The sequence below is a fragment of the Sceloporus occidentalis genome, unplaced genomic scaffold, assembly GCF_023333645.1.
Source record: "Sceloporus occidentalis isolate IW3139 unplaced genomic scaffold, rSceOcc1.0.p SCAF_7, whole genome shotgun sequence".
Classification (NCBI taxonomy): Eukaryota; Metazoa; Chordata; class Lepidosauria; order Squamata; family Phrynosomatidae; genus Sceloporus; species Sceloporus occidentalis.
The window spans coordinates 61,850,870-61,868,119 of NW_028316987.1; the positions used below are offsets into that span (position 1 = coordinate 61,850,870).

General features: G+C 38.0%; 1 protein-coding gene across 2 annotated transcripts in view; it reads right to left on the bottom strand.

Annotated features, from left to right (window-relative positions):
- Positions 1-1,167: 1,167 nt before the first annotated feature.
- BZW2 (basic leucine zipper and W2 domains 2) overlaps positions 1,168-17,250 on the bottom strand; it is a 49,126-nt gene continuing 33,043 nt past the window's right edge. For both annotated transcript variants that reach the window (XM_089533123.1, XM_089533124.1), the window contains exons 7-12: positions 16,539-16,648; positions 14,321-14,491; positions 10,788-10,934; positions 10,025-10,163; positions 1,956-2,078; positions 1,168-1,593 (exon numbers count right to left, since the gene is read on the bottom strand). In XM_089533123.1, the coding sequence (XP_089389249.1) occupies positions 1,556-1,593; positions 1,956-2,078; positions 10,025-10,163; positions 10,788-10,934; positions 14,321-14,491; positions 16,539-16,648 (728 nt within the window). In that variant the 3' untranslated portion in view covers positions 1,168-1,555. The remainder of the gene's footprint in view (positions 1,594-1,955; positions 2,079-10,024; positions 10,164-10,787; positions 10,935-14,320; positions 14,492-16,538; positions 16,649-17,250) is intronic.

Here is a 17,250-nt window from a genome sequence, read left to right on the forward strand (position 1 = left end):
ATGTCAGCCAGTGTTTTCAGGCAGAGGCAGGGTATTAAGGGGCAAAACAGGCTGCCCCTTTGAGCCAGCTTGGGGACATTGTCAGAGCATGGCATTTAGACACCGCAAACTCTGATGCCGTCCCCAAGCCGGTGTCACCCCGCCTGCCCACTCACAATGCAGGCAGCTTTGGCACTGTGGTGTTTAAATACTGCATGCCTCAGGAGTGCTGCAAAGCTGCAGTGGCCATGGAAAAGCCAGCTTTTTGCCAGCTCAGAAGTATTTTGCCCCTTATTTTTGTGCCAGCAAAAAGCTGGGTGGGGGGTGTGGTGTACAGTTGCTGCTGCCCCAACCCTGCTTTCAAAGGGGCAGCGACAAGCTGTCTGTTTCAGCCCTAACTGTTTGTCTCCAACTCTCATCAACCCTAGCTAGTACAGTATGACTGATGGTTGAAGATGACAGGAACTATAGGCCATTGTCTGAAGAGTCACAGACTCACTATCCCTGCAATCATCTCCAATTTGACAGAAAAAACAAATGACTGTTTGGGAATGATTCTTTGCCATTTGCTGTTTTAAAGCATATTCTGTCTTATTATTATCATTTTAAAAAAATCAGCCAATTAAACAGGAGGGCTTTTAATCAACAAAGGTATTTTAATTTATCGATGTAACCAATTAATTGATTAGACATGTAACAATTAATTGATTGGACATGTTTCAAACTCAGTACAATGGAATGAAATATAGCAATATGAGAAAAAGATGAAGAAAGATCACTATTTCCATCTGCAGGGGTACAAATCCAGGAGTCCTCTAGGTGTGACTCTCAGGGGTATTCTGGATAAGGCTGCCAGGAGTTGCAATCCAACAGCATCTAGATCCCCACATGATTTCCACTCTACCATATTATGTATCCCTATGGCAAACTACCTCCCATTTCTGGTAATGCATCACCATTGGATTTTATATGGAAACTCCCAATGACTCAGAAAATTCTTATATCAAGATCAAGCATTCCTGGAGGTGTCATATCGAACAATGGAAATTCTCCATGCAAACAAACAGACAAGTAGCTTGCCAAGTCAATAAAATAAAATGCAGTCTTGAAATTTCTGGCATCCCGCTGAAGAATTCCAATAGTAGTTTAGCTACTTCTGAAACAAACAAAAATGAGTAGTAGCATAAATTAAGTTATAAAAGCCATTTAATTCCCCAAAATGTGGCCATGTCAAATCACATACACAAGCAATATTGAGCTACAGGCACAGATCAAACAACCCTATGGACAGACACCAAAGTACCTGAAAGATGCTAATAAAAAGGAGTCCTTAAGTAATTTATTTCTGTTTTCCTGTATGTTCCCTTGCTGAATGTCCCTGGCCTACATTAGTGTACAGTGCACCAAATGGAGAGTTTCAAGTACAGCATCTAACATCTCAAGGCTCCAAAATTTATTCTTCTAAACAAAAGGAAAGCCTAGCCTAGAATTTTCGGCATGACACTGAAATAAGAGTCTTTCACGTGGACAGTACAAAATCCTCCAAGTCAGACGTGACTTTAGTTTTGTGCTTCATTCAGCCATCTTGATTTTCTTCCCCTTCTGATTCAGATTCTAAAGATCAAAAGAAAAAGAGGGGTAAAGATGAGGCTTTTTTCCAACTATTAAAACAGATATTGTGGAAATATTTAATTTTTAACTAATTTCAATTGCTGTTTGAAATCAATAATTCAAATGTGTATGTGTCCAGATTGATATTAGCCTGAAAACGTCCCTTCATGATACATGACTATTCAGCCCATTATAAACGGAAGGGCAGCTCATCAATGGAGAATCCATGAGCTGGAGCTAATGAAGTTAATTCTGGCATGTCTTTTAGAACTTGGTGACAGGGAATTACTTAAGAGCCTGCTTTGAGCATCAGCATATCTCATGAACAGGGAAGAGGTTTGCTAAAGATTCAGATCAAGTATTACCTTCCTCAGCATTCTGTAGCCACTCAACAAATTTCTTCATCTGGTCAAGGAAAACACTTTTGCCTTTAGCAAGATGTGCCTCTTTATACCATTTCAAGATGGCTTCTTCACTTAGGACATCCGCTGAAATTCAAAACCCAAAAGAGGAAGAAAGCAATCAGATATGTGTTTTGGACAGAGAATTAACTACTAAAATTTTGCTTTAAAAATAATTAAAATTTTAATTTTAATTTTTTAAAATGACCACAGCACTTGAAACACTATCAGCAATGACTGAAAAACAAACAAACAAACAAGCTTCATTTACATACCGCTTCATACCGCCTAAGCGGTTTACAACTGTAAGCTAATTTGCCCCCAACAATCTGGGTACTCATTTTAGTGACCTCGGAAGGATGCAAACCTGAGTCAAGCTTGAGCCCTTTTGCAGGTCTTGAACTCGCAACCTTGTGGTTTTGAGTGAATGGCTGCAGTATAGGCATTTAACCACTGCGCCACCAAAGAAATCTTAACTCTATCAACAGTATCCAGTATTGAACAAGATAATTCATTTTGTGTTTTGCATGTTACTTAAAAGAGCCAATAGTGTAGTGCTCAAAGTGTTGGACTAGGACTCTGGGAGACTAGGCTTTGGCCCTTCCTTGACCATGGAAACACACTAGCTGGCCTTGGTCAAAGTCACACTCTCTCAATAACAGAGAAAGGAACTGGCAAACCCTCTCTGAACAAACCTTGCCAACCTTGCTCCTGTGATAGGTTTATCCTAGTGTCATCATAAGTCGTAAGTCACAAAATACTTGAAGGCATGGAAACAACAATAAATGTTACTTAAAGTCACCATTTAGAGTTGTTTGAACTACAATTCCAAGAATCAGTGCTAATGAGTGAAGTACTTCTCCTGCTGGTCTGTCTATTCAGTCTAGGCATGTAATTCTTCACTAAGGGCCGAAACAGACCGAGCAACAAAATCTGACTTCCAGCTGGCTTGGAGACATGGCGTGCAGATGATGCATACCCCCAAGACACCTGGAAGCCAGCTTCATGCCGCTGGCAGCCCACACATGGACCGGTTTCTGGGTGCTCCAGCAGTACAGTGTTTAGATACTGTATGCTGCCAGAGTGCCGGGAAGCTGCCCCTGGGCTGTGGCAGAGCTGGAAAAGCTGTCTTTTTGCTGGCTTAAAAGGAGTGGCTTTTTGCCGCTCCTTTTTCAGCCAGCTTCAAGGTGAACTGGGGGTTGCGGTGTGTGGTTGCCATGGCCCCAATCTACATTTGTTGGGGCAGCTTGAATCTGCCCCTTCAGGGCCATCTGTTTTGGCCCTAAGATTCTTCTTGAATGTATCAATCAGTAACATCAGCAATTAGAAAGTTTTTGAAAACTAAGTTTTCATAGGCTATTTGCAATTCAGGAGTTATTCTATGAAAAGAAATCCCACATGGTTGTTTGTGCAGAAACCAGCATTTTTCTGCACAGGAAACAGCCCTTTCTCAATGGGAAAAAAATATATTTCAACGGATAAATATTAATTCCTGTACACAAAATGCCATTTTCTGCTCAGAAAATGTTGTAATTGGGGATTTATTCTGCATAAAATCATACACAGTTGGTTTACACCCAAAAAGAGCATTTTCTATGCAGGAATTAATATTTCTGCACTGAAATATTATTTTTCATACAAAAAAGGCTGTGTTCTACACAGAAAATGCCGTAATTGTAGATTTATTCTGCATAAAGTTTGCACCTGGTTTATCTCAACAGAAAACAGGATCATCTGTGCAGAAAATATTTTCTGTGCAAGAATTAAGCATTCTGGACTGCAATATTTGGTGTTTTAACACTGTTAGTCATCTTGAAATTTTCTTTTATTAAAGAAAAGATAAATAGAAAAAATGCATAATCTCAAAGTGATCATAAATTGATTAATACAAATCAATGCTCACAATAAGTGATCCAGTCAGATAGGTGTATCCTGATTATATGAGTATTTCTGTACTTGCTATAATTATTTCAAGCTGTGAGTAAGTTTATTACATTAATTTCAGGCTATAAAGACTGTGCTTCGTGTTAAATTTATTTAAAAATGCCATCTATAGTAGGCCTCTTAGCAATGATTTTAAGAAGAAAACAGCAAATCATAAAGGATTTCATTACCCTGAAAACATCTTGTGGTACAGCTGTATAAAGAGCATGAAAAAGTATTGTTTGGACTACGCTTCTAACAATGCTCCAGCCACTGTATCCAGTGGCTATGACCCTGGGTGGATTCTAGGAGTTGCAGTCCAAAAACTCAGCCTTCAGTCTCTGCCTGCACATTTCTTAGGGATGAAACCTATTCATTGCATGTGTACTGGAGAAGAGATCCACCATCACCCAACAAGACAATTTTTACACAAGTCTTCCTGGCTTGGCTGAGAAGCAGCCCAGTCTTTACATTTCTGTTGAAACAGAGATACTGTAATTAATTGCTAGGCAAACGTTGACAAGTATTCTGTTGAGTGCTCTATTTAGATCACTTAGCACTTAATTTAAATATTATGTGAAACCCTATGGATGCTACAGGCATGCAGGAACACATGTCAAGTTCAGGTGCTGCCTTGGAATGGAGCCTGTTTAACTAACACCTTCCTAGGGAAATAAGAGTACTGGAGTTTTTAAAAAAACTGATCATGATGGAAGAGGAGAAGGAACATCTGTATTATGCGCTCAAGAAAGAACAAAGATGATTCAAAACATGCCACAGTGAGCACAGAAATAGAGTGAAATGAGTCCGCAGTATGAATCAGGAGATCAACTGAACTTTCCCTTTATTTTGAGAAAAGGTTATTGGCAATTTATTCATGCTTTCAGTAACTCCAAAAAGATAATATTCTCTTGTCAACAGAGTGGGAAGAAAGAGACAGAGAGAGAGATGCGCAATTAAGCAATCATGCAGGACAAGGCACAATTAATTATATCCCTAGGTTACTTTCTGCTGTGCCAGGAACACTGGGGATAATTTATATTTAGATATTTATGATTAAAGATGATTAAGATGACATTTTAAATATGGCTGCAATTTTAGCTGAACTTTTGTGGGAAGCGTAATTCTCACTGCAGCCCCAAGTAATGTTGCTCTGAGGGAAACACACACACATACAGAGTGAAGAATGAAGAAAACTCCCAGTAGCTGTAACTGATTCCAGCCACCCACTATCTCAACCTTAAGGGATTTTTATAGACATGCAGAGAAAAGACACACATTGGAAACAGGTAGGGAAGCTGTGCAAGATTGGGAGACATTTTCTGATTTATGGAGCTAGGACACAGCTGATTAAAAACTGAATTAAAAGACACTTATCTCAATCTCTTTGATGGACAGAAGCCAAGTGGACTAGGTTAGGTGGTATGGTTAAGATTTTTTTAAAAAATTCCAAAAAGACAAAAGTATACAAGTAGCCAAAAATGCAGGGAATTGATAAATTTTCTTTAGAATAAGATATAGTTCTTATAAGATATAGGAATGAGATTACATTGCTCTTTTATGTATTTAAAATAATAAAGCAGAAATGCCACCACAGGACAAGAGTTTGGTTTTTACTAAGCCTACAGAAATCAAACCAATAACATCTGTCTGGCATAAAGTTAAGCAACAAGCATAACTTTTCTTATGTCCAAAACATACTGCAGAAATAATCCAGTTTGAGACTACTTTAACTGCCCTGGCTCAATACTAGGGTATCTTGGGAACTGTAGCTCGTTGTGGCACCAGAGCTCTCTGACAGAGAAGGCTAAATGTTTCATAAAACTACACTTCCCAGAATTTCCTAGCATTGAGCCAGAGCAGTTAAAGTGGTCTCAAACTGATATCAGTATAGGTAGGGGTTGGGAGATCAATGACTGAGAAACATACGACTTCTTAAAAATCTTTATAACAACACAAAATAAAAGAAAACAGTGGCCATTAAAACACTGGAATGTTTTAGGATCTGTTACAATTGATGAAGCATCACAAGACTTCATATGGTTGTTGGGGTTATCTTCTAGACCAGCCCCTTGCCACACCATCTTTCAAATAACCTGCCTCCCAAAGGAAGAAGTGGAAGGCATTCTGTTTCTGGACCACCTGGCAATGACAGGTAGAGAGGAACATAAGAAAATGTCTGTAAGCTGAACCTAACTACTTGTATAATCAACCTGACTAGACTTGTTCGTACCAAAAGCATTATGCAGAACATTCAATGGAAAGTAACAGGTTTTAGCATTCTATCCAAGATTCTTAAAGTTAAGTTTCTTACTTTATATTGTCTGTTTGTTTTTGTTATGTAGTAGTTTTTAGAAATGATTTGTGTTTGTTTTGTTAATATTTTTAAAAAGAATCTTAAAGCAATGCACTTAGGGTTGCTTAATGCACTTGTTTTTGTATACTCAGGATTTGGTGCTTCAAGCTTGGGTACTTTAAAGCAGGGTTGGACAAAGGGTGGCCTTTTGGGTTTTTCTGAATGTCAAATATCATCTTTCATGTTGGTGATGTTGGCTAGGGCCAATGGAAACAGCCACATCTAGTTCTGCCTTGGTTTAAACCATCTCTCTCACCTGTATCTAAAATAGGGAGCTCTAATTTAATGTATAATAACTATAATCTTAAACCATGGTTTGATCAAACACCAGAATTTTAAGTGAGGAATGGAGTCTCCCATTTTGGATATGAAGTAGAATTCTGATTTAACTGGATCAAGATTATGCCAAGCAAACACACAATGGGTAGCAGAGCAGGAAAATAGTGATGGAGCTCAGCTTTTCTTGGCTTGACCTGCAAGTTGGGATTGTTATATCCAAAATGGCCCAGCATTGTCTTATCTAAGTTCATTATCCTTTCAGTACCATATTTCGTAATGCAGGGTGGGGCGTGCGACCAGACATTGAACTGCAATGCTCAGCAGTCCCAGCCAGCACAGCCAATGGTAAGGGATGATAGGAGACACAGTCCAACAACATTTGGAGGGTTTTGTGTTGCCCAGTCGAGCATTAAAGGAATTTGAGTGTTCATTTTCTGAACTGAACTAGTGGGTAAGAACAGGCTTCTTGACTTTCAGGAGTCAGCCCAAAGCCCACAGTCTATTGTGGTCACCATGACACAACAATTGATAGAAAGAAAGCCCATTATGAAATCTTTTTGCAGAAGTTTTCCTCCAATTCACCTATTTATAGCAGCGATGTCATGTAACACTCAGCAAGAGACAGAGTTTTTGTCTCTATGACAACTCAGGCTAAACTAGCTATGAACCCAATCTTTATATAAAAGGAAAACTGGGGGAGGGGGATTTGGAGGGAAGGAGCCAATGGTTTATCCAAAGTATTGAGTGTCTTCTTGTATCTTTTTGAACGAGTCAAAAGATGTGCTTTTATTTAGCTCTTCCAGAGACACTCTTCCATCTGTATATTTAAGAGCCCATTCAATCTTTTTAAGAACCATAGTTACTTTTCAAACAGAAGTGTGATTCATGTTATGCTCAGCCAGCATGGGAAAAATCAATCGATTGAGACTCCTGAAAGGCACCTTCTGGCCTTTTGATGTTCAGAAAGCAATTCAAGGAATGCCTCCCTGAATTTCCAAGAATAAGACCCAAAATAGCTATTCGTACAAGTAGAAATGAGCCAACACCATTGCTACCGCCCCTCTCTAGCCAAAAACAAAGTCAGGTCCTAGACAGGGGAGTTTATCACACCGGAGGAATTTCTCTTAATTTCAAATGAAAATAAAGTGGGGCCAGAACGCATTCACGTGAATTCGCTAGTTTAGCGAATTTACGTGAATGCAAATTGCATTTGAACTGGCTTCCCATTGCCTGAAAATAGCATGCCCTTGCCCAAATTTGCGTGTGGTAGTCTATCACGCAATAACGTTAAACCCCATGATTGCATTCAGATTGCCATTGGATTATACTTCCAATTTCCCTTGTCTGATAAACTCCTAAGAATGGGGGAAACTGTGGTCCCTAGGCTGCACGTGGCCTTCAGACACCACATTTTTTTTCCAATTTTTGATACCTACCTAGTCCTGTTTCCCACAGCTGCCCAAAAGAAAACCCACAAAAAGGAGATACATACGAAAGCAACATCTCTCACCAGTATTTTTCCACAGCAACTGGTATTCAGAGACATGCTATCTCTAATCCTGAAGGCAGCATACTGCCATTGTGACTAGAAATTACTGACTAAACTGTAGACTAAGATTTAGTCAGCAATTAAACTGCCTGAATGAGTAATCTAAACATAATGCCTATGATTTGTAGCTTTGGAAGCTGTGATAGGATCCCCTTGCAGCTAAAGCAATGTCCTTAGATATTTTTTTAGTAGCTTCAATAATGAGTTGAGAAGCTACACACACAAGCAACAGATAACACAGGAGCCAGTGAAACCAAATCTTTCCCTGCTTCGCAGTATGCTTCTGACCGGGTTCTTCTCTAAGTCTATGGAATGCTCTGCAGAGTAGATCATTTTCAGTATATCTTAGCTGATTCTCCAAGATACCCTTTTTATTATGGATGTTTAGCAACTCTGAATGGCATTGTATTATGTCTGCACTATGTAATATGCTAGATAGTGATCACTAGGAAAATGCTTCCATTACATCTGCCATATATCTTCTGAAACCTGTCACACTCTCATTTTAAATGGAAATTCTCATGGGGGTTAGCTATTAGGGAGGGCAAAATGAAGACTTTCCCCCCAAAATAAGAATTCTACCCCATCAGTTAAATTTTTCTTTAGTCTCTAAATTTCTAGTATTGCAGTAACCTAGAACTTCAGTTGAGCATTTCAAAATCCAGTTTAGGTACCCAAAGAAAAGAGGCAGGCAGAATTAGCAAAGGAACACAAACAAAGCAAATGTAAGAGGGGATGCTTTGATTGAGAGTTCCTGCATGGCAAGGGTTGGACTGGATGGCCCTTGTGGTCTCTTCCAATTCTATGACTCTATGAGTATTTGCAGAGATGTCTCACTCTCCCCTCCCCTCCCCTCCCCTCAGCTATTGTCTGACCTTCTCCCATGAGTCCATTTGCTCTCCACATATTCTGGAAAGCATGGCAGAATTACTAAGTAATCCTCTGGAGAAATCTTTTTTAAAAGAAAGAAATGTCAGTAAGAGCTGCATGGCTTAGTGAAACAACAACAAAAACCACTAAAGGTGAGGTGCAAAGTATGCATACTTTGCTATATAAAGTGACTTCTTTACTGAAAAAGGATGAGACAAAATTGGAAAGGGGATAATGCAAGAAACAATGACAACAGGTTCCCCTTCCACACACGTGATCCATGACTGTTTTAAATGTAAGGCTACTGTTCAATGACATTTTCAATACTGAAAACTGAAGCTATATAATGAGCTCTCTTACACTTGGATCAAGTTTTAAAGCATAACAGTTCTATAGCTACTGTGATTCCTAGCTGTGTTCTGCTCATATTTCAAGAGCAAGATGATTTGTTATTATTGTAATGAGAGTGCTAGCATTACAGATGGAGCCACAGAAAGATTTAGATCATTGCAGTTTAGTGACGATTACTACCACATTGAGACTGCTCTCTCAAAAGTAAAGAGACACAGGCAACATCATTTGAGCCCTGGTGGTGCAGTGGTTAATACCTGTACTGCAGCCACTCACTCTCAAATCATAAAGTTGTGAGTTCAGTACCAGCCAAGGGTTCAAGCTCGACTCAGGCTTACATCCTTCCGAGGTCACTAAAATGAGTACCCGGCTTGTTGGGGGCAATTTGCTTACAGTTGTAAACCACTTAGAAACTGCTTAGGTGGTATGAAGCAGTATATAAATGAAGCTGCTATTGCTATGTACACCAAAGTTTTTCAGCCTTTAGTTCTCTTCAGAAGCTTTGGTTTTCAGTTCCCAGAAGCCCAGAACCACTGCTGTGTACCATAATAACCTTCTTAAACAAAGCACTCTATTACTGATCAACAGATGTTTGATTTTGTGCAGATTTTTACATTTTACCTAAGCTATTTGACATTAATTTAATATATATTTTTAAATAAAACAAACCAAGTGAAACAAAACAAACTGGGGATAAAAAGATACCTTTATAAAAGAGCACCACAATCTTCTGAAAGGCTTTCATAAAGTGGATGTTATCATAACAGTATTCTTGAACCTTCTGGAGAAGGATCAGCTCTGACTGGCCCTGGGTGCTGAAAACAGCCAGCAAAGGTGCATATTGCTAAAACAATCAGAGGAGAAACTAGTTAGTTATTGAAGAGACCATTATCTGACTATTTAAATAGAAAAGAAAAATCCAAGACACTAGGCCAACGGATAAAGAAAATATTATCTGCTGTCTTTTCAAGAACACACTTAGATGGAGAAAAGGGGATTTTTTTTTAGTTTTTCTAGATATTTTGGTTGGTGTTGTTATCTTCCCTGAGTGGTTTACTATGCCAGATGGGCAGGATATATATTCATATACAGAGCAAAAATATTTATTATAGATGACCTGTAGGAACCACATGTACATTTGTAAATGAAAAGTGATTACAAATTACTTAAACCATTTCTTTAGGATCATCTGGAAATCACTTCCTAAAGTCTACATCCAATGGACTTGGGAACATTTGACACTGCAGCATTACTGGAAGTTTGTACAAACTTGGAATTAATGGTATGTTTTTATTATTGTGAGGGGGCCCATATGAACAAGTTTTTAAAAATTATTATTAGACATGACTTCTATGCCTTCCTACAGTCAATAGTTAAACAAATGTGCATGCACAAACAACTGTGCCCACAGAGAACCTCTGCAGCCAATCTTATGTCCTTAGCATACAAACATTCCACTCTAGTACACCTTTAAATGTTTAAGTGCCTGCTCAGCAACCAGCTCTTCTTTCTTGTTCCATTCAACAGCATTCATTATACAGGTCCACAGGAGTCCAATCACTGCTGGCTCCTGCAGATCATTCCTCTTCATTTCTTCTTTTACATAAAGCACCATCTGCAGGGAGAGGTTTTTTTAAAAAAAATACCTTAAAACGATCTTCTTAAACAACATATCCTTGTCTGCTGCAAACCCCTGCTAACAAATAGACTTCTGCACAGTGTTAATCTAGCTATTGGTAGCCTCCAGAGAAAATGGAAAACTGACAGGAATATTAAAAAAAGGAAGTATGTCACTGTAACTCTGAGCTTTGCACGTGACTGAAGGCATGTTTTAATAAAACATTTAAAATCAGAGAGAATACTAACAACAGGGGTTCACTACACCTCAGTCTGCATACAGCAAGCAAGCATTCATGCTGTTACAACATACAACCAGGAGTAAACACTGGGCCCTGTTTTTTCAGTGTTGACAAATACTTTTCAATTTGTGCAGTCTGAAGATGTGGACAGGATTCTTGGGAGTGATAGCCACCACATATGTACTAGACCCTTTCCCTTTCTGACTAAGCAGGCCAGAATAAGACTAGCTGAGTGGAGAATGGAGGTGATTAATGCCTCTTTACAACAAGACAGGGTCCCAACATGTCTGAAGGAGGCTGTGGTAAGACCAGGAACGATTTTGCACAATTAAAGCTCATGCACCAACTATGCCTGTTCCTGGAGAATTTCAATCTGGCCACTTGGTTACTTCCTGTTTAAATTACTATAATGCACTCTACCTGGGACTTGTTCCCACCTCATCAAAACACTCAGAAACTTCAGTTGGTCCAAAGAGCTGCAGTCAGGTTGTTAAGTGTCGCTGGCTACAACTCCTTATTGCAAAAGCACCATTGGCTGCTGATCCATTTCTATGCACAATTAAAAGTGCTGGTCTTTACCTATAAAGCCATATAAAGCTTGGGTTCATGTTATTTGAAGGACCATATCTCCCTTTATGAGCCGATGACAGTTCAAGGATAACCTGGATAGGTGCTTCTTTCTGTCTCATCACGTTTTCAGACTCATTTGGTGGGAACAAGGGAGAGGGCCTTCATAGTGGCAGCTGCCAGACTTTGGAACTCCTTCCCTAGTGAGGCCAGGATGGCCCCATTCCACCTCTCCTTTTGAAGGCAAGTAAAAACATTTTGTGCTGTCAAGCTTTTCCTAATTGATGAGGTTTGGGCTTTGTGATTCAGATTTTAAGCTTCTATATTTTTTAAAATGTATCTTACTATTTTTAATGATTAATATTTTAAACTCTATACATTGTTTAATTGTTTTTTAAAGTTTATACTTATACTTTTTAAAATGTGTTTCTATTGTTTTTATTTATGGTTAGCCATCATATTATTATTATTATTATTAACCTTTATTTATATATTGGGAGAAAGGTGGGCTATTAAATCAATCAATCAATAATTGTTCTATTGGCAGCCAGTAGGCGGCAGATATCACATGAAGCTATTATCTCCTTTGGTAAGGGACTGCCTCAGACTGTCTGGACAGCTTTCAATACAAAAGGTGGAATGTTTTATCTTCTAAAGCATACGATAAGCCTTATTGCACAATGAACTATTCACACACACCATCAACATTAATCTTCCCTCTTGACAGTAGTTCAGCATTAACGGTGACACTACCAGTGACAACTTACTTCCAACAGCTGGATAGCTAGAAGCACCTAACATTACCTTTCTACCACTTGCTGTTTTTAAATGGCATTCTGAATAAAAACCAGAAGATGCTTAGCACTTCAGATACCTTGGATGATATATCTTTTGGACTTGCTTTATCTATCAAGCCCCTATTCTGATTTTAGGATTATTTATAAAGCAAAAAAGCATCAAGATAAAGCTGGTTGCTGAGAAGACAAAGAGTAGGAAAGAATAGAATGGGCAAGAATAGAGTTTTAGTTCTCTTTCGGTGATAATTTACCAAAACTGTAAAATTTAAATATGGGAGAAACCAAAACACACAGATTTGCCTGAAGTTGTGACAAATCAGGATGATGGGGTTAGTAGCTGGAATTTTAGGTCAAAATGTATGTCTGTTCTTCCAGCACAACAATTAGATATGTTGTTTCTTAATACTAACAAATAATTTGTTTTATCCTGTTTAAAAGACCGAGATGGCACAAAGCAAGGTAGGAACTATGACATGTGATCTCTGGAAAGTATTCCTACTGGGGTTTCTGAGATTTCACAGGAAATTGCTAATGCTGTTCACAAGATTGCATGTTTATTTGTACCAGAATTGTGAGAAAATATATTCTATTAAAATTTAAGTACACATTATAAGAATTCTAAGAATGTAAGGAGCATGCTGGATCATCAGACTGTCTTTCCAGCATTCTGTTCACACTTCTAGAAAACCCCAAAGTTGGGCATGGATAGTACCCTCTTCTATGTGCTCCCTAGTAACTGGCATACAGAAGCATAGTACTTGTATTTGTCCATCATGACTGGCAGCCTGTGATAGCCCTGCCTTCACGAATCAGCTTTTTAAAACCTTTTTAAAGATGACCAGATTGGTTGCCCTTGTCATCTGTATATAATGCATATAGTAAGTGTTTTCATGATTAATTTTCAAGGACATAAGTTGTTATAAAAACCTAACCAAAGCAATAGCTGCAATAGTTCATTTGTTCATTTTATATCCTGCCTTTCTTCCAACAAGGAACCCAAAGCAGGACACAGCATAGATTAAAACAAAATACAAGAAAAGAAAGGGGGAAAAAAAACAAATCAACTATCTTATTAAACACTACCACATTTTTTTCATATATCCTTTTTAGCAGAGATGTGAGTTTTCCAGAAAAGTAGAATTCTTATTCGAAATGGCACATTTGGCTTGAATGTTACATTGAAACACATTCAAAGAAATTATTTTATTGGACTATTACTAACAAGCTAAAGAGAATAGAATATACTTTCCTTATATTTAACAAAAATTTACCATACCTGAAAGAACACTATTTTTAAAGATCTCATTCCTAAAGAGAGCTGTACCTGATATATATCAACAGTTTAACTATCTTTTCCTGAAGTATAACTGTGCTGCTTTAAGATTCACTCACTTACTATTTGCAATACTTAGCAATACAATTTCAAGCTGAATAAAATCTGCTTCAGTATAACTAGTTGGACGTTTTTATTTCACTAAACGATTTTGTGATTCTGTGGGTATAGGCATCACATTTTGTCTTCTCTGCTTCTTGTACTTTTACTGATTGAAAAAGAAAAGAAAGGAAAGGAAAGGAAAAGAAAAGAAAAGAAAAAGTAGAGATTTTCCATGGAAAAATATACAAAAATATTTCCATGAAAAAATTTCTACCCCACAACTCTGCTCCTTAGGTATTCTAATCTCAACAGGTACATTATTCCTCTCTTCCCATAGTCTACACTCACTTAAACTGTTCCATTTTTCTTCTAATTTGAGTAAGAGAAAAAACAATTCCTCCACCTCTTTAATGGGGCATTCCTGAGAAAGACGTTCCTGGAGTTCTTTTTGTAGCTCTTTCCGAGTGCCCAGGGACTGCTGGACTCGGAGGAAATCTGAAAGCTCTTTGAGGCCAGCATCAGTGAAGTACTTGGCAAAATGCTCCACATTTTGCCGGTTGGGAGGAAAGAGTTCCTGGAAGGAAGGAAGTTGTAAAACATATTAGAATAATGTACAAAGTCATACCTAATTTTGTGAAGTTTGAGAAAACGTATATAAAACAGAAACACAAAACTTGAACTAGTATAAACACGCACTTTGCTGCCTAGCTGTGGCAAGCAGTCACTGTTTTAGGAGAGCACTTCAGTGGCCACTAAACCTGAATGGAAAAGTAGACAAACATTGGTGAAAGTTGCTTTTGAGGATCCTGGGACTGCATGTGGGCCTTTTTAATTTCATTTAGTTTTAATTTAAAGAACTGGGAATGTTTTAAAAGGCAGAAGGAACTCAGTAAACTATGGAGACCTAATTTCTGGCTAGGAGCCACCTGGAACAATCTGTAACACTTCCTAGTCTTTGGGCAAAGTGGCACAGAACAGGGATGTTCACATATGAAAGAGGCACATCTCAGGATTCTGTGGTGTATTATTATTAAAATGCCAAAACATTTCAGCCTTCAATTACTTCGAAGCCTTCTTGAGCAGTTTGCAGAAATCTCTGATAAAAGAGCTCCTATATACTGTAAAATGCTAGGGATGTTTTCTTTTCTTTTATTTAATTTTAGTAACAAACACTCCTAAAAAAGGCTTCAAAATATTTACAGGCCAAATCATATCAGGTATTTTAGCAATAGAACAACATGGAACACTGCAAAATTTCCCCCTCCATGACAGATTCCTGCAGGCTATACTCATGCACACTGATGGATCCATGGGAAAGGGATGTGGCCATCTAGACAATTTGTTGCAATGGGTCCCCAGGAGGACCCTATTTGGCCCTAGGACCTGAAGAGTCCATCGTTCTATTTACTGGGAACTATGTTTATTCAAGGATTAGCCTGTTAAAAGTATTTGCCAGTATTCACAGTTTCAACCAAAGAGAGAAATTTGGTGATCACTATGCCAAGCACCAAGTTCTCATAGCTATGCTTCCTTGGGAATAAGATCAGTAAGATTTTCTTTCAAGTCAGCATAGATCAGATTAGTCTGTATTGTCCAGTGAACCCCTTCTTAGGCACCCAATTTTGTTGAGCAGCATTTTTTAAGCTAGGTACTTCAGATTGTCTCTCTCTTATCTGAAATTCTTGGGACCAGAAGTATTTTGGATTTCAGATTTTTAATTTTTTTTTTGAAATATTTACATATTCATAATGAAGTATCTTGGACATGGTACCCAAGTCTAAACACAAAATTCATTTATGTTTCATATACACCTTATACATATAGACTGTACTTTTATACAACATTTTTCAATTTTTTTGTGCATGAAGCAAAGTTCTGTACATTGCACCATTGGAAAGCAAATTTGTCACTATCTTATCCACCTATGAAAAACGTTTTGGATTTTGGAACATTTTGGATTTCAGATATGAGAGAATCAACCTGTACCTCAAAAGCTCTCTCTTACTGCTTTCTTGGCCCAATCCTGATGTAGATTCAATTCACAATTGAATTGGCATCAGAAAGGAGACTGGGCTTGTCTTAGCAGTTCTCAGCTCCCTCAAAGCTGCTTATCTCAAACTCTAAAAAAGCTGAGCAACTTGAAAGGTCAAACAGCTTCCTGGATAGAGAAAGCTGGTCATCTAAAGCATTTCCTATGCACCTATCAGGAGGCAAGGTGAAATCACAAATTCAATACTAATATCCATTCCACAATGCTCAAGGCATAGCAAAAGAAATTCTTGTAAAGGATGGCCCCTAGAGACAGGGCTATTTAGTTGTAGTGATTGATTGTAGAATACCTTTCCCAGAACGTTTGCCTGATGTCACCACTGTGATCTTTTGCTTATCAACAGAAGGCCTCTTTACTTTATCTGAGTTTTCAATCATAGGACCTATTAGTGCTTTTCAAAATTATTTTTAGTAATGTTATGTCCCATGGCTTTTATTTTAGTTTTATATTGTTTTTGTATTTCACTTCTTTCATTGTTCTGAACTGTTACAAACTATAAGTAAACCTACATATTGGGCAGTTCACTAACAAGAACAACAACTACAAAATAAAAGAGGGAGGGAATACTTACTAGCAACCTCTTGTCTAAGTTAGCTTTTCTTAAAGAGGAGGTAACTGAATTGGCATCTTTTTCTAGCATCCAGGCTTTAAAAAGCTTGACCGCAAAAGAGGCTGCAATACCTAAAAGAGAATGAAAACAAAGCAAGCAAGAGTACAGATAGACACCAACTTAATTTATACTCAGCTGGAAACAATTTCCAAGAATATAGATTTAGAAGCAATAAAATTGATGACAGGCTGACACCGATAGCAAGAAAAAGTTGCAGAGAACATAGTGTTTCATATGTCATCATATTGAAGGATCTATACTGTATTACAGATGGCTATGTACAAAATCATAATGTTTGAAGTGTATACAGCATAAAAAAGTGTGCCAAGGTTGAAAGGCAATACCATCTGTACTTGTTTATTGTGTTTCCATAAAATATACAAGGTTGCAGGCTTTTTTCCCTTTAAAAGATATAAGTATGTCAAATGGCTGTTTCAATAAGTATAGCAGATGGATATAACATATCTGTTCAGAGTGAATTGCAAGAACCTGGTCTATAGTTACACAGGAGTTCACAGATATGACAAGAAATTTGGATGATCATGATGATTTTTAAAGTGACTGCATGTTTGATAGGCCAAACGTCTTATAGCACATTAGCCCACCTGCCCGGAAAACCCACATGAAAGCGTGTGAATGAAATGTACAAATCTTATTTGGGCAAGTGCAAGAT